Here is a 20,905-nt window from a genome sequence, read left to right as displayed (position 1 = left end):
AGTGCTGAGAATTTGGGGGGCTCTCCGAAATGTTAAATTGATGCTGATTTATTGAAAATGATAATGTGACATTTCACTTATGAGTCTACAATTATGTCAGGCTTTTAAGTACTTGGTTGTGATTTAAGTATTTGGTTGTGATGTTAATAGAGACTAAAACTATCTTTAGCTGTTATGTCAACCTAAATGAAGCTGTCTGGGGGGCAAGCTCAAAAAATGAGTTTATTTGGGAATAGCCGAGGAATTGCAATTCTGGACGTGCAAACTATGGTGAACCATAGGCAAGTTGGAAGAGACAAGGGGAAAGTTAGTTTTTATTAGGTGTTAGGAGGAAATTAAGGAGGGTTATTTAGAATAAAAGTTCATTGGAGAAGAACAAGAGTGTAAGGTTGTGACAATGCGTTGTCGCTGCGGCAGGGACGGATCTTCCTTCCTTTTCTTAAAAGCAGGAGATGAAATTCCTAGGTGAAGATGTCCTCCGTTGCACCAGCAGAAAAGTTACATTCTTATCATCACGGATAAGAAGTTGGGACTGAGAGAATTTTATACAAATAGGCCTGGTTAAAATAATTCTTATCGTCCATCTTCCTGCCAGTTAGGCAGGCAGCAGTGAGTGGTATGTACGTGAGAGGTCCCCCTTCAGGGTTTCATGACTCCATTTTAAAAGAGGTTTTCCTTTATTTTCACACTTACTATGAACAAAACATGTTCCAAGACACTACTAGTCTGAGTTTTTCTGTGATGTAATATGTAGAGTTCCAGGTGCCACCAGCGGTTCTATCAACTGACTTCCGTTAGTTGGGAGTAGGACAGCTCAATTTTATCTAGAGACATGCACAGCATAACAGCGTTTGGGTCAAGGACGGAGGGCATATAGGAGGGTGGTCCCGTAAGATTAGTACCATATAGCCTAGGTGTGTAGTAGTCTATACCATCTAGGTTTGTGTGAGTACACTCTATGATGAATTGTGTAAGTACGCTCAATGATGAAACTGCCTAACACATTTCTCAGAATGTATCCCCATCATTGAGCAATGCGTGGCTATATTTCTGTCATCCTCCCCTCTTAGCCAGTCCAATTGCTGCTATTCCTGCAAGATTCACCGAAGTCTTACATCCTCTAAGGAACCTTAGTGTTCTAATTAATCTCTTTGTCCCCCAGATAAGAGAAAGAAAGAAATATAGTAATAGAAAAAAGACAAAATTAGCATTATTTTCAGAGGATGATGATGCTAAGGTGTTTAAAGCAAAAGCCAACTGAGTAAATTTGAAGATTGAATTGGCTCTATTCAACAATTCATGAATTGAGCAGCATCCCAGCTAGCAAATAGAAGGGAGGTCCAAGGAGCTATGCAAAGTGGAAGGCTGTTATGGGCAGAAGGGACGGAATAAAGGAAGTTTCTAGCAAAGAGCAGATTCGGGCAAGATCACCTTCCTTTGGGGAAGAGTAGTGTGGGGATCTATGAGGCAGATTACTCACTCATGCCGACCAGGTAATTCCAGATTGACTAGTTAAAGGTCACATTCCTGTGAGAGACTGAAAGTGCAATTAAGTCTTGATTTATTGATGTGGGACTTAGCACAAGTGACACCATTTTGTTCCTGTTTTTTCTTTTTTAACAGTTCTCCCCCTTTGCATGAGACTCTTAGCATAACTTGAAAGATGTGATCAAAATTTAAGGCATTAGTGCCACTCTCAGCTACCGCTCTGTTGGTCTCACAGCTTTTACTGTTTCTCCGTGTTATAGTCACAGGTCATGAGGTTTTCTGCTGAATCCTGTGGTATTCACAGGTCACGACTTCACATTCATTTGCTTGATGGTTAGCAGCTGCAAACACGCATTTAAAGCTTTTGAGAGAATACAGTGCATCAGGGAGATTACTATGACTGTTACTGGTAGGATAATTCCCATGTCTGGAGTGCACTTCAGAGCCATGGTCCCCAAGACCCAAACCAATCAAAATCCAATAAGTGAAAGAAATACTCTGTTGAAGGAGTCACCTTTTTAAGCCAAGTGGCGCACTCAGTGATTTTATGTAACTAAATTTCAGCTTCCCCAGAAGTGTTAATCCAGGTGCAGCGGGTGGTGGCCACAGCACAGACACATCCTTGCTCAGCTAACAAATGATCAAGGGCTGTCATATTATCAAGAACTACTTTGAGCTGAGAGTCTAGAGATTTTCATTGGGCAGCTATTGCTTTAGCAGCGAATTCTGCAATACTTTCAAGAGTTAAGGAGGGATTTCTGATCACAGCCTCATTTGTACTCACTCCTAACAAAGGAAGTAGGGACCTGCCGAAAGAAGCACATCCTGAATCATGAAGGCCTCCTGGCAGGTCTTTTCGAATTGGATGATTAGGGGAGTTGACCAATGAAGTGTCTTAGCCTATTTGAGAACAGTTGAGTGGCACAGTTAGATAACCTAAGGGGCATTGCCCAGTTATGTGTTAGCCATCTAAGCATTTATAGGTCCAAGGAGAATGATCACCACCACCGATGAAATTAAATCCTGTTGGGGCGTAAACCATTACTGCTCAGGTGGCATTGTTCATGGGTTCCAGCATCATGAACAGATTGGAGTTTTTGATGATGAATCCAGCTGTCTGAAAGGTTGCTCTCCCTTAGTAATGGCTTGGGAGATATGATGGTGGCATTATCTTGCCAGGCCAATGCCAGAGTAAAGGAAAGAAAGAGAGGAAGACAGTGTTTCATGTTTAGTTAAAATGGGAAATCTTGATCTGGTGTCTTGGGTGGAAGCAGTCTACGTCAATGTCAGCTGCTTCTCCTGCTCATCAGTTTGATTCAGAGGTCTTCAGTGTTTGTAAAGGACCAGAGGTCAGGAGGAGCTTTCTTCCACTGTGAGATGTGTAGCCAAGGTTTAAGTCCTGGAGGTTTGGCTGCCATCTGGGTCGGGAGGAAGACCTAGTATATTCCTTTCCAAGGAGATTCAAGGACAGTCTTTGGTCTCAGTGATTCCAAATCAGAAGGATGGGAGGCAATAGGAAACATTCGGTTGGAGAGTGGTAGCCAGATATTTGAGAAAATTAGAAGAATTTAGGATCCAGTTCAGTTTACAGGTATATAACAAAACCTCAAAGACAATTAACAGGGTTAGAATCTAAATATCTACAAAGGTGCAAACATAATTTTTCTCTCTACAATTACCCCATTTTTTACCAAAGATAATCAGAGTAAAACTAATTTGTTTGTATTAAACTTGGCCTGATTATTTACATGAGTGTAGCAAGAATGGTGATTGACCACATAAGCTCTTTTAAGACTGCTTTGCTGGAACTTTTTATAAGGAATCTCAGATTTGACTCTTTCAAAGCCTCTGAGGCCAGGAAGCCCAGCCAAGTTTCAGGCAGTTCCTTACAGCTGTCTGGTCATGTCTGAATCTATGCATCTCTCTCTCAACTATGACATTCCAGTCAAAGCCTTGGTAACATAGCCAATGTTTTCAATTGTACCCTGTTAGAAGGAGAACAGATTCTTATTGAAATTATGCAAGTAACTTACTGTATTGCCATGAAAAGAACACTTGAGTTTCTAAATTCTGGAGGGATCATACAGGGAGAAAAAGTAAATGTTTCCTCTTTGTTTACAAAGGTATACTTTACCAATTGTAAATCATAGGTAGCTTAAGAGAAAAAGTTTCCTTAAATCTGGAAAAACAAAACACCAAAGAACCAGAAATGTTTCAAACAAGAAGTCGTAAAAATTGTAACTATCCTTCTCAGCTTATTCAGTCCCAGGTTATTAATTCTTGTTCTGCTTGAACCCAGTTGTTTCTTTTAGTTCTGGAAATTCTTTTAATCTTAAAAACTAATTCTAAAATTCATAAACATGTAGGAGTATCCAGGAATGTTAAAAAAGAAATAGAGTAATTGGCAGTTTATTGAAGGGGATTAGAATGCACCACCCAAAATATGCCATATGGATTATTTTGAGGTAAGGCCATTGAGAATCAACAGATACAGAAAGAAGCCTTCTTGGAGATTCTTTATCTGACTAAGAGCAGAAACTTCTAAAAGCTGAGGGCTGCCATAAGTCTCTTCTCCTAAGGGAGTTTTATGGCTATGAAGAAGACAGAAAATCGGCACCAACATGAGCCTGCACAAACAAATTTTAATAAATAACCTTTATCTTTCCTTAGTTTCCCCCTATATTTACCTCCTCACAATTTACCACCCTTAGAAGCTCAAACCTCTTTTCCTTTGTCTTGTCATTTCTTCACAAATTTATTTCCCTTTGTGAAAATGGTAACAGTCTGCCTCTTTAGGATTTTCATGTCATTTCTGAGGCCCCTCCACCATATGCATATGAAATAAACCTTTTTCTCCTGTTAATCTGTCTTTTGTCAGTTCAATTTGCAAGACCCCAGTTATTGAACCTGAGAAAGTAAAGGAAAAAATTTTTTTCCTCCTCATCAACATCATCTAGAATTACAAAAATTGCAAGAGTAAATTACCAATGTAGGAAAGGATAAGCAGATCAGGTCATTTACTGAATGCCCTTAGTTACTCAGATTTATTTCTAGAACAGAATTAAAACTCCAGGAAAAAAAAAAAGCACACGGGAGAAATAAGTACATATTAGAGGTGGCATTTCAAATCAGTGGAAAATGATAATTTTTCAGCAAATGATATTAAAGTAATTGGCTACATTTGGGAGAAAATTCAGGTGGTTCCTCCATTATTCCTCCCACCAAATTTTAGTCAGTATCCAGAAATTCAAATGACTAGCATTTACAAGGAAGTGCCCAACTTTTCTAATAATTAAAGAAGTACAAATTAAAACAATTTATTACTTTAGATCCATGATATTGGAAAGATTGGAACAAGCTTAAATTGCGTACACTGCTAATGGTGTGTGGTATAAAAGGGAATGACCCTGAAGAACAATTTGGGAAGATCCAGTAAAGTGGCAGATGTGCATAGCTATGACCCAGCAACTCTACTCTGGGGGCCTACTTTGGAAACCCTCACATGTACGTACACAGAGAGACATATAAGAATATTAACTGCAGCGCTCTTTCTAAATTGAAAACTGAGAACAACCTAGACACTCATCAACAAGAAAACGGATAAATTCATTTATATGTGAAAACACATTAAAGTACCATATATTGTTTCTTTCCGATGTTTTAAGATATGTGATGTACAATGAACTGCACATACCTAAAGTGTACAATTTGATAAGTTTTGTCTTGTTATATACTACTCAAACTATAACCACGATCAAAATAAGGAACATATCCATCACACACAAAACTTCTCTTGCTCCTTTGTAGTCTATCCCTGTCTCTTCCCTCTGTGCCCCATCCCCAGGAGACCTCTGATTATTTTGTCACAATAGATTTGTTTGCATTTTCTAACACTTCTTTCTCTCAGCATCACTGTTTAGAGATTCATCCATGTTGTTGTATCAGTTGTCATTTCTTTTATTGCTAAGTAGCACCCATTATATAGATATAACGCAATTTGTTTATCTGTTCCCCCGCTGATGGGCTTTTGAGTTGTTTGCGGTTTGGGGCTATTACAAATAAAGCTGCTATAAAGAATCTTGTACAAGTTTTCATGTGCATGTATGTTCACATTTCTCTAGGAGTGGGAGTACTGAATCAACTGGAAGGTGAAGTCTTGACTGTTTAAGAACCTGCCAAAATGTTTTCCAAAATAGTTAGTTTAAACATCTGATCAAATCTTTTGCCCATGTGATAAACTGGATTCTCTTATTATTATTGAGTTGTAAGAATTTTATGTCTATTCTAGATACAGTTACTTTGTCAGATACGTGTTTTGAAAACACTTTCTCTCAATCTGTGGCTGGATCGTCTATTTTCTTATGTGTCTTTTAAGGAACAAAAATTTTTAATTTTCATGAAGTCAAATTTATTGACTTTTCTTTTATAGTTTATGCCTTTTATTTTAGTTTATGCTTTATTTAAGAAATTTTTGCTTAACCCAACATCACTAAGATTTTCTCCTATATTTTCTTCTAGAAAATTTATAATTTTGGCTCTTATATTTAGACACTTATTATGATCCATTTTGAACTAATATTTCCATATGGTGTGAAACAACGATTAAGACTTTTTTTTGCGTATATGGCTCTCCAATTTCCTATCACCATTTATTGAAAAGATGATCATTTCCTCTTTGAATTCTCTTGGCTTCTTTGTCAAAAATCATTTGTCCACAGGATAGCCACATAAAAAGAATGAAGTTGTACAGCTATCTCATACCATATACAAAAATTTACTCAAATGGATCAAAGAGCTAAATGCAAGAGCTAAACCTATAAACTCTTACAAGACTACGTAGATTTAAATCTTTGTGACCTTGGATTAGGCAATGGTTTCTCAGATTTGAATAGACATTTCTCCAAAGAAGATATACAAATGGCCAATAAACACATGAAAAAATACTCAACATAATTAACTAATAGGGAAATGCAAATTAAAACCAAATGAGATACCACTTCACATCTGCTTGGATGGCCATAATCACCAAAGACAGGTAAGTGTTGGCTAGGGTGTAGAAAAATTGGAACATTCATGCTGTTGGGAATGTAAAATAGTGCAACTGCTTGGGATATTTTCCAAAGTCTGGCAGTTCTTCAAAAGGTTAAGCATAAAGTTACTCAGCAATTTCACTCCCAAGTATATAACCAAGATAACTGAAAACGTATGTCCTCGCAAAAACTTGTAAACAAATGCTCATAGCAGAATGATTTGTAAAAGCCCCAAAGGGGAAGCAAATGTCCATCAACTCATGAATAAATAACCAAAAAGGTGGTATATCCATACAATGAAATATTACTAAGCAAGGAAAAGAAATGATACATGCTACAACATTGAAAGCATTAAACTAAGTGAAGAATCCAGTCACAAAAGACCACATATTGTATGATACCATTTATGTGAAATGTCTAGAATAGGCGAGTCCATTGAAACAGAAAGTAGATTGGTGGCTGCCTAGGGCCAGGGTAGGAGGATTCAGGAGGAAATGGGGAGTGACTGCTAATTGATACAGGGTTTCTTTTGTGGGTGACCTAAATTTTCTAAAATTAAATAGTAATGATGGTTGCGCAACTCTCTGAATATACGAAAAACCGTTTAATCGTACATTTAAAATGCGTGAATTGTATTGTATGTGAATTATATCTTAATAAAACTGTTACTTTAAAAATCTATTGTCCATAAATTTGTGAGTCTACTTCTGAACTCTCTATGGTGTTCCGCTGGCCTGTGACTATTCCAATACCACGTTGTCTGGATTACTGTCTCTTTATGATAAGCTTGGAATCAAGTAGTTTTAGTCCTTCTACTTTGCTCTTCTATTTCCAAGTTGTTTTGGCTATTCTATATCCTTTGTAGTTCCATATTCATTTTAGGGTTGACTAATGTATTTCTTCAAAAGAACCTATTGAGATTTTCATTGAGATTCTCTCAAATCTACAGGTCAATTTGAGGAAAAATGACAACTGAGTCTTCCGATCCATGAACCAGTATCTCTCTCCATTTATTAAGGTAATCTTGGATTTCTGTCAGCAATGTTTTACACTTCTCAGTGTATAGTCCTGAATATCTTTTCTCAAATTTATTCCTAGAAAATCCATGTTTACGTTATTGAAAATGGTACTTTAAATTTCAGTTTGACCATTTCTTGCTAGACATAGAAATGTAACTAATTTTTGCATATTGACCTCGTATCTGCAATGTTGCTAGACTCACTTAAAAGTTCTAGTAGCTTTTATTTGTAGATTCCTCAGGGTTTTCTTAGACAATTATGCACTTGAAAATAAAGACAGTTTTACTTCTTTTCCAATCTGCATGTTTGATTTTTTCTTTTGCCTTACGGTACTGTCTAGGACCTCCAATAGAAGTGGTAGGTAAACATTGTTGCTTCATTCCAGATCTTAGGGTAAAAGCATTCAGTCTTGCATCCTGAAATATAATGTCAACTGTAGGGTTTTTGTAGATACTCTTTATCAGGTGGAAAGAATTCCCTTTTATTCCTTGTTTGTTGAGAGTTATTGTACTGAATGAATCTTTGTGCATCGAATGTTTTTATATATATATTAAAATGATTATTTTTTCTTTAGTTTGTTGATATGGTAAACTATATTAATTGATTTTAACATTAAGTCAACTTTGCATTCCTGGGTTAAACCCCACTTGGTCATGATATATTTTGTTTTTTCACTCAATTCATGATAAGTTGTTTGTTCAAAAATTGTGAAGAATTTTTCCATCTATTTTCATGAGGGATATTGGTTTATAGTTCTTTTTTCTTGTAATGTCTTTATCTGGTTTTGGTATCAGGATAATGTTGGCTACATAAAGTGAGTTGGACAGTATTCCTTCCTCTTTAAAAGTCTGGAAGATTTTGCGTAGAACTGGTGTACTCCCTCCTGGGATGTTTGGAAGAAGGTGGGGGGGGAATAGGGAAATGCTTGTCAAAGGGTACAAACTTGTAGTTATAAGACAAATAACCTTTGGGTCCTATTGTACAGCATAGTGATTATAGTTAATGATACTGTATTGTATACTTGAAATTTTTTAAGAGAGTAGTTTTGTTTGAGGAAGATTAGCTCTGAGCTATCATCTGCCACCAATCTTCCTCTTTTTGCTGAGGAAGATTGGCCCTTAGCTAACATATGTGCCCATCTTCCTCTACTTTACATGTGGGACGCCTGCCACAGCATGGCTTGATAAGTGGTTCCCATGTCCGTGCCCAGGATCCGAACCGGTGAACCCTGGGCCGCTAAAGCAGAGCACGCAAACTTAACTGCTATGCCACTGGGCCAGCCCCAAGACAGTAGATCTGAAGTGTTCTCACCACACACAACAAAAAAGTAACTGTGATGGATGTGTTAGTTAACTTGACTGTAATAATCATTTCACAATGTATGTGTATATCAACGGTTTGCATTGTACACCTTAAGTACATGCAATTTTTATTGTCAATTATACTTCTGTAAAGTTCGAAAAAAAATGTTTAGTAGAATTCAGCCATAAAGTCATCTAGGCCTGAAGTGGAAATCAATTTCCTTAGTAGGCATAAAGCTAGTTATGTTCTTTATATCTTTTTATTAAGGGTAAAAAACAGCTTTATTGAGATATAATTTACATACCATACCACTCACCCATTACAAGTGTACAATTCAGTGGGTTTCGATATATTACATTATTGATTTTTTAAAATTGTGGTAAAATATATTCAACATAAAATTTGTCATTTTAACCATTTTTAAGTGTACAATTCAGTAGCACTAATTCCATTCAAAATGTTGTGCAACCTTCACCACTGTTTTCAAAACTTTTTCATCACCCCCAACAGAAAGTCTGTAATTGTTAAGCAATAAGTCTCCACCCTACCCTCTCTCTAACCCCTGGTTATGTCTAATCTACTTTCTATTTCTATGAATTTGCCTATTCTAGATACTTCATATCAGTGGATTCATACAGTATTTGTCCATTTGCATGGCTTATTTCATTTAGCATAATGTTTTCAGTGTTCATCCATGTTGTGTCATGTATCAGATCTTTATTCCTTTTTATCATTGAATAATATACCTTTGTACATATACACTACGTTTTGCTTATCCTTTCATCTGTGGATGGACACTTGGATTGTTTTCACCTTTTGGTTTTAGTGAATAATGCTTCAATGAACATTGGCATAAAAATATCTGTTTGAGTCCCTGCTTTGAATTCCTTTGGATATATACTTTCAGCTTTCAACATCTGACCATGATGCGTCTTGGTGTAGCCCTCCTTTCATTTCTCCGACTTAGAGTTTGTTGAGCTTCAGGGATATATATTGTTTTTATCATATTTGGGAAGTTTTCGATCACTACATAGTCAATATTTTTCTGCTCTTTTCTCTCTCTCCTCTCCTTCTGTTACTTCCATTACACATAGGTTGGTGTGCCTAATGGTGTTCCACAATTCTCTAAGGCTCTGTTCATTTTTCCTCATTCTTTTTTCTCTCTGCTCCTCAGATTGCATAATCTCCATCAGTCTGTGTTTAAGTTTTCGGGTTTGTCCATCTTTCGGTTCAGATTTATTGTTGGGCTCCTTTAGTGAGTGATTGTCCAGCCACACCCTTGATGTTCTCTCCAGAACAGATTTTCTCATTTTTTTGTAATGTAGATAGGTTGAGAACTTTCAAATCTTCAATTTTGGTTTCTTTTTCTAACTTGCACCTCAGAACTCTTCCAGCCTCTACCCATTCCCCAGTTCTAAAGCCACTTCCACAATTTTAAGTATCTGTTACAGCAGCACCCTACATCCTGGTACCAAAATCTGTATTAGTTTGCTAGGGCTGCCTTAACAAATTACCACAGACTGGGGGGCTTAAACTACGGAAATTAATTTTTTCACAGTTCTGGAGGTGAGGAGTCCAAGATCAAGTTGTGGGCAGAGCTGTTTCTTCTGAGGCCTCTCTCCGTGGTTTGTAGGTTACCGTCTTCTCCCTGTGTCTTCACGAGGTCTTCCCTTTAGACGAGTCTTTGTCCAAATTTCTTCTTCTTGTTTGGACGCCAGTCATATTGGATTAGAGCCCATCCTAATGACCTCATTAAAGACCTTTTCTCCAAATACAATCACATTATGAGGTACTGGGAGTTAGGACTTCAACATACGAATTTTTCAGGAACACACTTCAGCCCGTGACATACTTCCTGGTATGGAACCTGCATCCTGTCAGCAAGCTGGGGTGTGGGTGCTCAGGGCCCAGTGTTTTCAACCTGCTCCTACCTGTGGTAGAGGTCCACCTTCCAAGTAGGGGCTACTTGGGGTAACAGAGCCCCAGTCCTCTTGGCTACATTTGCCTGGAATAGAACTTCTGCAACATGAAGCTGAGAACGTTAGAGACTGCAGCAGCCTGCTCTCCCAGGGAGAAACTCTCACCCTAGACTGCGAGCTAAGAGGAGAGAGAGGGTCTCATTTTCTTGTAAAGCTGGATCACTCCGACTTGTAGGAGGGGTGGAGGTAGGAGTGGGACATGGCTCAAATGGCACAGACTTGCTGTTCTTACCCAGATTTACTAGATTTTCCTGAGTAAATGTTTTTTAATTTGCTGTATGCCATTAGGACAATTTCCAGAAAATTTAAATTTAAAAATAATAATAATTTTTACCATTTTTTTTTTGAGGAAGATTAGCCCTGAGCTAACATCTGCTGCCAATCCTCCTCTTTTTTTGCTGAGGAAGACTGGCCCTGAGCTAACGTCTGTGCCCATCTTGCTCTACTTTATGTGTGGGATGCCTACCACAGCATGGCTTGCCAAGTGGTGCCATGTCCACACCCAGGATCCGAAGCGGCGAACCCCGGGCCGCCAAAGTGCAATGTGCGAACTTAACCACTGTGCCACAGGCTGGCTCCAATTTTGATCATTTAAATGATCGTTTCATGGGGAAATGTTCTGCCGAGCTCCTTATACCACCATTCTGGAAGTCCTGTCTCTATTACTTCTTGAGTCAACTTGGCTAGTTTGTGTCTTTCAAGGAATTTGTCTATTCAATCTAAGTCATTAGTTTGTTGGCGTAAAATTGTCTACTCTATTCCCATATCACTTTTAATGTTTGAAGGTTCTGTAGTGATGTCTTCTCTCTCTTTCCTGATATTATTTATTTGTGTCTTTTCTCTTTTTTATCCTTATTGGACTTGCTTGAGATTTGTCAGTTTTATTGATCTCAGACAAATCGTTTTTGGTTTAATTGGTTTTCTCTCTTTTTGTCATTTTTGGTTGTTTTTTATTTTTATTGATTTCTTCCTTTCATTTACTTTTTTCCTACTTATTTGGGTTTACTTTGCTCTTCTTTTTCTGGCTTCTTAAGCTTTAACCATAGTTTTGAGAATTTTCTTCTCTTCTCTTCTGAGTTTTTAATGCTATAAATTTTCCTCTAAGAACTGCCTGGGTATACCCCACAAATTTTGATATGTCATGCTTTCATTTCCATTCTATTCAAAATATTTTAAAATTTCTTCTGGGATTTCTTCTTTGATGCATGAGTTATTTAGAAATACGTTTAGATTCCATATATATGCGGATTTTTCAGTTATCTTTTTTAAGATTTTATTTTTTTCCTTTTTCTCCCCAAAGCCCCCTGGTACATAGTTGTATATTCTTCGTTGTGGGTCCTTCTAGTTGTGGCGTGTGGGACGCTGCCTCAGCGTGGTTTGATGAGCAGTGCCCAGTCCGCGCCCAGGATTCAAACCAACGAAACACTGGGCCGCCTGCAGCGGAGCGCGTGATCTTAACCACTCGGCCACGGGGCCAGCCCCTCAGTTCTCTTTCAAATACTGTTTTCTCTGAGTTTGAAAATTTTTGTAATTGAGGTCACGTTGGTTTTTAATATTGTGTAAATTTCAGGTGTACATCATTATATTTCAGCTTCTGTATAAGTTACATCATGTCCACCACCAAAAGTCTAGTTTCCGTCTGTCACCATATATATGTGCCCCTTTACCCCTTTTGGCCTTCCCCCACCCTCTTCCCCTTTGGTAACCACCAATCTGTTCTCTGTTTCTGTGTGTTTGTGTGTTTGTTTGTTTATATTCCACATGAGTGAAATCATACAGTATTTGTCCTTCTCTGTCTAACATTTCACTTAGCATAATACCCTCAAGGTCCATCCGTGTTGTCTCAAATGGCACAATTTCGTCTTTTTTATGGCTGGGTCGTATTCCATTGTGTGCATATACCACATCTTTATCCATCATCTGTTGATGGGCACTTAGGTTGCTTCCCGGTTGTGGCTATTGTGAATAATGCTGCAATGAACATAGGGGTACATGTATCTTTTCAAATTAGTGTTTTCGTCTTCTTTGGATATCTACCCCGAAGTGGAATAGCTGGATTGTATGGTAGTTCTATTCTTAATATTTTGAGAAATCCCCATACTGTTTTCCGTAGCGGCTGTAGCAGTTTGCATTCCCACGAGCAGTATATGAGGCTCCCCTTTTCTCCACATCCTCTGCAACTCTTGTTATTTCATGTCATTTTAGTAATAGCCATTCCAATGGATGTGAGGTGATATCTCATTGTAGCTTTGGTTTGCATTTCTCTAATTATCAGTGATGTTGAGCATCTTTTCTTTTCTTTCCTTTTTGGAGAAGATTAGCCCTGAGCTAACTTCTGCTGCCAATCCTCCTTTTTTTGCCGAGGAAGACTGGCCCTGAGCTAACATCCGTGCCCATCTTCCTCTATTTTATGTGGGATGCCTGCCAGAGCATGGCTTGAGAAGCATTGTGTAGGTCTGCCCCCGGGATCTGAACTGGAGACCCCAGGTTGCCAAAGTGGAAGGTGTGAACTTAACCGCTGTGCCAACGGGCCGTCCCCTGAACATCTTTTCATGTGCCTGTTGGCCATCTGTAAATCTTCTTTGGAAAAATGTCTGTTCATATCCTCTGCCCATTTTTTGATTGGATTGTTTGTTTTGTTGTTGTTGAGTTGTGTGAGTTCTTTATATATTTTGGAAATTAACCCCTTATTGGATATATGACTTGCAAATACTTTCTCCTAGTTGGTGGATTGTCTTTTCATTTTGTTGATGGGGAAGACTTTTAGTTTGATGTAGTCCCGTTTGTTAATTTTTTTCTTTGTTTCCAGTGCCTGAGGAGACATGGTATTCAAAAAGATACTGCGAAGACTAATGTTGAAGAGCATACTGGCTATGTTTTCAGCTAGGAGTATTATGGTTTCATGTCTTACATTCATCTCTTTAATCCATTTTGAGTTGATTTTTGTGTATGGTGTAAGATAATAGTCTACTTTCATTCTTTTGCCTGTGGCTGTCCAGTTTTGCCAACACCGTTTATTGAAGAGACTTTCCTTTCTCTATTGTCTGTACTTAGCTCCTTTGTCGAAAATTAGCTGTCCGTAAATGTGTGGTTTTATTTCTGGACTCTCAGTTCTGTTCCATTGAGCTGTGTGTGTGTTTTGTACCAGTACCATGCTGTTGTGATTACTGTAGTTTTGTAGTATGTTTTGAATTCAGAGATTGTGATACCTCCAGCTTTGTTGGTTTTTCTCGAGATTGCTTTGGCTTGTTGTTAGTTTCTAATGTAATACCATTGTGGCCAGAAAGCATAGTTTTTATTATTTGAATTCTTTTACATTTATTGAGACTTTCTTTACGGCCAATCTTACAGTCTATCTTGGTCAGTGATCCAGTTGTATTTGGGAAAAATGTTAGGTAGAATGTTGGTTGATAGAGTTATTCGGGTCTTCCTTTACTGATTTTTCTGTCTACTTCATTTGTCATTTATTGAGAGAAGGGTATTGACATCTATAATAGTGGCTATAATTGTGGATTGGTGCAGTTCTTTTAATTTTATCATTTTCTGTTTTATGTATCTTGAAGTTCTGTCATTAGGTGAATATGTATTTAGTGTTGTTGTTCTTTTCCGTACAATTTGACAGTCTCTACCTTTTCATGACAGTCTCTATCTTTTCCTGTTTCAAAAATCTCTGCCTTTTGATTTTTTTTTACAGCATTCACAGTTAAAATGATTACTGGTTGTTGTGATTAAAGTGGTTAAATGTACCATTGTGCTATTTATTCATTCTCTCTCTTATTTGTGATCTCTTTGTATTTTTTTTCTGCCTTCTTTTAGAAGGCAGAAAATTTTACATTTTCTAATTCCATTTAATCTCCTTTATTGACTTGTTAGGAATAAGTCAATATTCTTTTCATGTTATCTGTACTCTTTGTTTTCTTTATTTTATAAGTTGTTTTAGGGTTTATATTAGACATCTTCCACTTATTGCGCTCTACCTTCTGATCATATTATTATCCTTCATGTATAGTATAAGCTCATTACAATAGTTTACTTTCATTTCACCTTTCCTAGATTTTAGGTTATTGTGGATATACATTTTATTTCTACATATATTAGTAACCCCACATGCATTGTTACATTTTTGTTTTAACCGGTCAGTAATGTTTTAAAGATGTTTAAAAATTAGGGAAAAGTGTATTTTGTATTTACTCACAAACTTTGCGTTTCCAGTGCTCTTTATTTCCTTGTGTATATCCAGAATTATAGTTGGTGTCATTTTCCTTCTGTCTGGAGGATTTTCTTTAATATGTATTATAATACTGGGCTGCTGGTGATGAATTTTAGCTTTGATATGTCTGAAATAGTATTTATTTCATTTTCATTTCTGAAATGTATGTTTACTGGATATAGAATTCTGGGCAACCATTATTTTTCTTTCAGCTCTTTAAAGGTGTTGCTCCGTTGTCTTCTGGCTTTCATTCAATCCAGTGAGAAGTCTGCTGTAATTCTCATTTTTCTTCTGTACACGTGTCTTTTTTTGGGCTGCTTTTACGTTTTTTCCTTATCACTGATTTTAAGCAATACGATTATGATGTGCATTGGTGTAGTTTTCTTTGTTTCTTCTGCTTGGGGTTCATTGAGCTTCTTGGAAATATGAGTTTATGGTTTTCATTAAGTTTGGAAAAATTTCATCCGTCAGTCCTTCAAAATTTTCAGTCCTATCCGTCTCCTCCTTTTTGGGAGTGCAGTTATATCTGTATTAGGGCACATGATGTTTTTCTATAGCTCGCTGATGTTTAGTTTTTTCCAATCTTTCCTCTCTCTCATTTTAGATGATTTCTGTTGTCTTTAAGTTCATTAATCTTCTTCTACAGTGTCTAACCTGTTGATAATTTTAACCATACTGTTTTTCTTCTCAGACATTGTATTTTCACTTCTAGATGTTTATTTGTGGTTTGTTTTGTTTGTTTCCTTTTAGATTAACAAAGGTTCTTTTACCATGCTAAAAATATAAAATATACCATCTTAACCATTTATGAGTGTAGCACAATTCAGTAGTGTTAAGTAAATTCATATTGCTGAGGAATAGATTTCTTTTACATCTTCCATATCTCCTTAAAATGCTCATCTTTCATCCTTCTTGAACATATGAACTATATTTATACTAAGTGTTTAAACATTCTTGCCAACTATTTCTGTCATCTCTGGGTCTGTTCATATCGATTGATTTTTCTTTTCATTTTAGGTCTTATTTTCCTGTCTCTTGCATATCTGGTAATTTTTTTTTGTCAAGTGCCACATAGTGTGAATTTTATTTTCTTAGTTGTTGGAGTTTCTGTATTTTTTTTCTAAAATATTTTCAGGCTTTGTTTTGAGATTCAGTTAAGCCATTTGTAATCAACTCTGCCATTTTGAGGCTTGCTTTCTTGCTTTGTTAGGTGGATCCAGTACAACTTTTAGTATAGGACTAATTTGGTCCCAACACTGATGTGATACCCTCTTGAGAATGTCCTTGTATTAGGAGGTTTTTTTTATTTGGCTAGTGGGAATATAGAGTATTACCAGCCCTGTGTGAGTTCTGGGATGGCTATACTTGAATCTTTCTCATGGTCTTTCACTGGCCTTGAGTAGTTTCCTCACACACCTGCATTGATCAGTACTCATTTGGAGCTCTTCCTGCGCAGATCTGTCTTCTCTCATACTTCATCCCATAAATGCTCATAAGATTTCCTTGTATGAGCTCTGTATCTTTAGCTCCTGGAACCAGCAGGCTCCGTTTGGGTACTTCCTGCCTGCACATAGCCTAAAAATTCTCTCCAAGCTGTAAGCTGGGGCAATAATATGGCTCACATCTTTTGTTTCATTTCTCTCAGAGATCATTATCTTTCACTGACTGTTGTCTAATATCTGGAAACCACTGTATGTTTTGTCCGGTTTCTTAGTTGTGTGTGGTGGGAGGATAAGTCTTGTTGTTTTCTTTTTAATCCAGTTGTGTTTACCCCATCATTGCTAGAACCCCAAATCTCAAAAATACTACATATTGATAACAGATACATACAGATGTAGTAAAAGTACAAAGAAAAGCACAAGAAGGATAAATTCTAAATTCAGAATAGTGGTTACTTCTGGGGAAGCTGGGAGAAAGAGGAATGTGATTAGGTATAAAAAGAGACCTATAGGGGGCCATCCCCATGGCCGAGTGGTTAAGTTCATGCTCTCCACTTCCACGGCCTGGGGTTCGCTGGTTCGGATCCTCGGCATAGACCTACACACCGCTCATCAAGCCATGCTGTGGCAGCCTCCCACATAGAAGAACTAGAATGACTTATAACTAGGATATAGAACTATGTACTGGGGCTTTTGGGAGACAAAAAAGAGGAAGCTTGGCAACAGATGTTAGCTCAGGGCCAATCTTCCTCACCAAAAAGCGTGCAAAAACAAGACCTATGACTATTTTTATAATATTTTATTTCATAAGCTGGGTATTGGGCACATAGGTATTTGGCTTAGTGTTAGTCACATTTAATATCAGTCCTGAAATATTTCACAATTGAAAGATTTCAAACAGAACAAAGGATTAAGTTTTTTAAAAAGACAAACTGAAAATGCTAGAAGAAAAAGCAGGTATGTCTTAGTGGTGTCTATAACCTTTTACTCCCTCTACAAATGGATGTATAATATGTAAGAAATAGTCTTCAAATTAATATTATCAATCATTCATAAAAAACATTGAGCCGGTCTTGTGCCCATTTCTTTGATTTTTGCTCTGAGAAGTTGATATGGAGAATATATGTATTTCCAGACTGTTCTTGACTTTTAGAAAAGTTTAAGGCACCTTGACTGAAGTGAGCAAACTAGAATCCTGAGTAGGGACAATGAGGTCACATTCTGTGGATTCATTCTTCCAGGTCTGCAAAACAGTAAGAAACCATTTCCTCAGTATTAGAGGGATCAGATAGCAGCAAGACTCGGAAAGCTTCACCAAACTGTCTTCTGTTTCTACCATATGCCTCCCAGAGGAACCAGAACTAGCAATTCTAATGGCCTTGCACAGTTGTAGGAGAACTCCTGCCACTACCATGCATGTATCTATGACTTTCCCTCCTTTATATTTTCCCCTGTGAACATGAAGGACTATAGTAGTAGTTAATTATGTTTTCCGAATATTTCTGATTCTCTGCCTTCCAGGACGTGGTAGGACTGCGATTCCCAGATTCTTGGTTTGGGTGGGGTCATGTGAATAGTTCTGGTTAATAAAGTATAGGTGGAAGAAATCTGTGTCACTTACAGACTAGAGCTTTTCATTGCTGGTGTGAGGCCCTTCAGAATCTTACTTCCTTTTGTCACAGCAACCTGCAAGTTTCAGTTTGGTGGCTGCTCTCTCAGCCTGGGTCCTGGAATTAGATAAAAACTAGAGTTCCCAGATGATCCTTGATGAGATTATGATACAATCAAGAAATAAACCTTTGCTGAGAAAGTGCTAAAAATTCCTTTGTATCATTCAGTTCAAATGTCCCTTCAGAGAGGCAATCCTTGACCACGCAGTCTAAAACCCACCGCAAATATCAGTTGCTGTCTAACACAATCCCCTGTTTAATTGTCTTCATAGTACTCTTTACTTTCAGAAATGGTTTTATTTATCTGCACTTCTTTATTCTATTCCCCACCCCCTGCCAAAAAAAGCCCCCAGAATACTCCATGAGAATAGAAGACTTGCCTGTTTCATTCACTGCAGTATTCCCAGCACTTTGAGGATAGAGAGACATGAAAGAATCAGATTAGCCTGATTTTTACAGGCCATGGTAAGTGCAATGTGAAGTCACTGAAGGGTAATGAGACTCTGACTACTTTTGGAGAATGGACTGGAAGTGGGCAACAGTGGAAGTGAAAGTAGATCAGTCAGTAAACTCTAGCATTGTTCTAGGCAAGATAAAGGGGGGTTGAACAAGTATGGTGTTTGCAGATCAAAAAGATAGGTCTTGTTTATGTGGGAATTAGGGAAGAGAAGCATCAAGAAGACTCTTAGGTTGCTGGCTTTAATAACTAGATAAATGGAGGTGCCATTTAATGAGATGGGGAATATAAGGGAAGAGCACTTTGGGGGGACTGTGGCAGAGAGTTGGATATCTAGAATTTCCTTCTGACTATGTTATGAAGACATCCTAGTCAAGATATCAATTAAACAGCTAGATACTGTCCATGAAAATAATCCATAAGCAATCTATAAACGAAAATATGGGTGAATTTGTTCTGAGCTGAAATCTGAGGACCATGGCCCGGGGCCTTTCTTCCCACAGGAAGAAAGGGCACCAAAGAAGTGAGGTGTACAGAGTGGTTATATACCGCCAAGCAGGACGTTTCACATATGATTGAAATGTCCCTCCCACAATAGTCACAAGATTGCCCTGTCGGCACAGCTCTTGATGGACACCGCAGGTAGTGGGTCTGCTATCTCAGAGGGCGTAGCAGGAGGCAAGTCTGTTGTCTCGAGCTGGGCAGTCACAGGTGAGCACAGCAATCAGTTTCTAGCCTAAGGAAAGACGCTTAAGCCTTAAGGAGATGCCAACTTTGGGAGAGGGAGGGAAGTTGCACCTTTATCTCAAGGGCCTTTGTTCTTGCCATAGGGAATATCTAAAGCAGATATACAATGCATGCTCAACAGCCACGGTCAGGCCCTTTTGGAAAGACAAGGTGAGGCCGAATTAGGTTTACACCAAATGGCTTCCTCATATTCTCCAATATATCCTATTGCTTGCCATTTTTATTTGTCAATACAAACAAGTTGAACTCAGATTTGGGATGCAGATATAAACCTGAGAATTTATAAACCATTTAAGATCACCTGTGTTGGGGAAGTGGGAGAATTCCTCCCCCACCCCTTTTTCTTAAGGTTCTTATGGCTGGTCAAATAATTTAAAAGGCAGGTTAGCAGGAGAAAAATCAAACAAAGTTTAATAGCATGTATACATGGGAGAAACTCAGGAGAAACAGTAACTCAGTCATCTGGCTGAGGCTGCCTGTTTAAATTTCTTCAGCTACAGACAAGGAGGATGTTGGGGGTAGTGATTTGGAGCTTCAAAGGGGAGGAAGGCAACTCCTGGAAATGGAAAAGCAAATGTTTGGTAAATAGAACTTTGATAAGAATGGGCTTAGCAAGGATCCTCCCAGTCTACCAGATACCCAGAGTTATCTAAGGTGATGGCTTGTCCTGGGGACTGGCCTTTATTTTAAATTTCTTTTAGTCAGTTGGGGAGAAGGTGGAATGTTCTTCCTGAGTCTTCTGAGCTTTTATTTTCTTCAGCTTGAAATAATCCACATACCAGAGTGGTGCATCTTGCGGTGGGCGGGGCGGGGGTGTGGGCATGCCCTGAACCCCATCACCTGCATAGGAAAAATAGATTTCAACATTTAGGGGTTAGATAGTATAAGAGGAGCCACTAAAAGTGAGAGAAGCATGGGCTATCCAGAAACCCAACAAGAAAAGTATTTCAAGGAGCAAGTACTCAACTGCTTTGAATGCTGCTAAGAACTCATTTAAGAGAACAGAGAATTTATATTTTTTTCAGCTTTGTTGAGGTATAATTAACATTAAAAAATTGTACATAGTTAATGTATACATTGTGATGAAGTTGGACAATATGCTTACACCCATGATACCATCACCACAATCCTGGTAATAAATATATCCATCACCTCCAAAAGATTTCTTACGTCCCTTTGCTTTTGTGTGTGTGTGTGGGAAGAACATTTAACATAAGACTTATCCTCTTAAGTTTATAATGTTGTAGATCTCTAGAACTTATGTATCCTGCATAACTAAAACTTGATGCTGAACAACAACTCTCCATTTTCCCCACTCCCGTCCCCTGGCAACCACCAATCTATTTTCTGCTTGTCTAAGTTTGACTATTTTAGATACCTCCTATAGGAGAAATCATGCTATATTTGTCATTCTGTGACTGACTTGTTTCAGTTAGCATAATATCTTTTTTTTTATTGAGTTAATGATAGGTTACAATCTTGTGTGATTTCAGTTGTACATTAATATTTGTCATTCGTGTTGTAGGTGCACCATTTCACCCTTTGTGCCCGCCCCCCACCCCCC

At 37.9% G+C, this 20,905-nt stretch overlaps 2 protein-coding genes across 2 annotated transcripts in view; both read left to right on the top strand.

Annotated features, from left to right (window-relative positions):
* Positions 1 to 20,905, top strand: part of LOC138922324 (ral guanine nucleotide dissociation stimulator-like) — a 378,765-nt gene that overhangs the window by 11,997 nt on the left and 345,863 nt on the right. The gene's annotated exons all lie outside the window — the stretch shown is intronic.
* LOC138915068 (large ribosomal subunit protein uL15m-like) overlaps positions 2,841 to 20,905 on the top strand; it is a 36,739-nt gene continuing 18,674 nt past the window's right edge. Inside the window, 1 exon segment of the mRNA XM_070259070.1 lies at positions 2,841 to 7,536. Coding sequence (XP_070115171.1) covers positions 7,507 to 7,536 — 30 coding nt within the window. The 5' untranslated portion in view covers positions 2,841 to 7,506.

This window comes from Equus caballus, unplaced genomic scaffold (genome assembly GCF_041296265.1).
Source record: "Equus caballus isolate H_3958 breed thoroughbred unplaced genomic scaffold, TB-T2T haplotype2-0000768, whole genome shotgun sequence".
NCBI lineage: Eukaryota > Metazoa > Chordata > Mammalia > Perissodactyla > Equidae > Equus > Equus caballus.
Note: the sequence above shows the minus strand (reverse complement) of the source record. Positions and strands in the feature narration are given on the sequence as shown.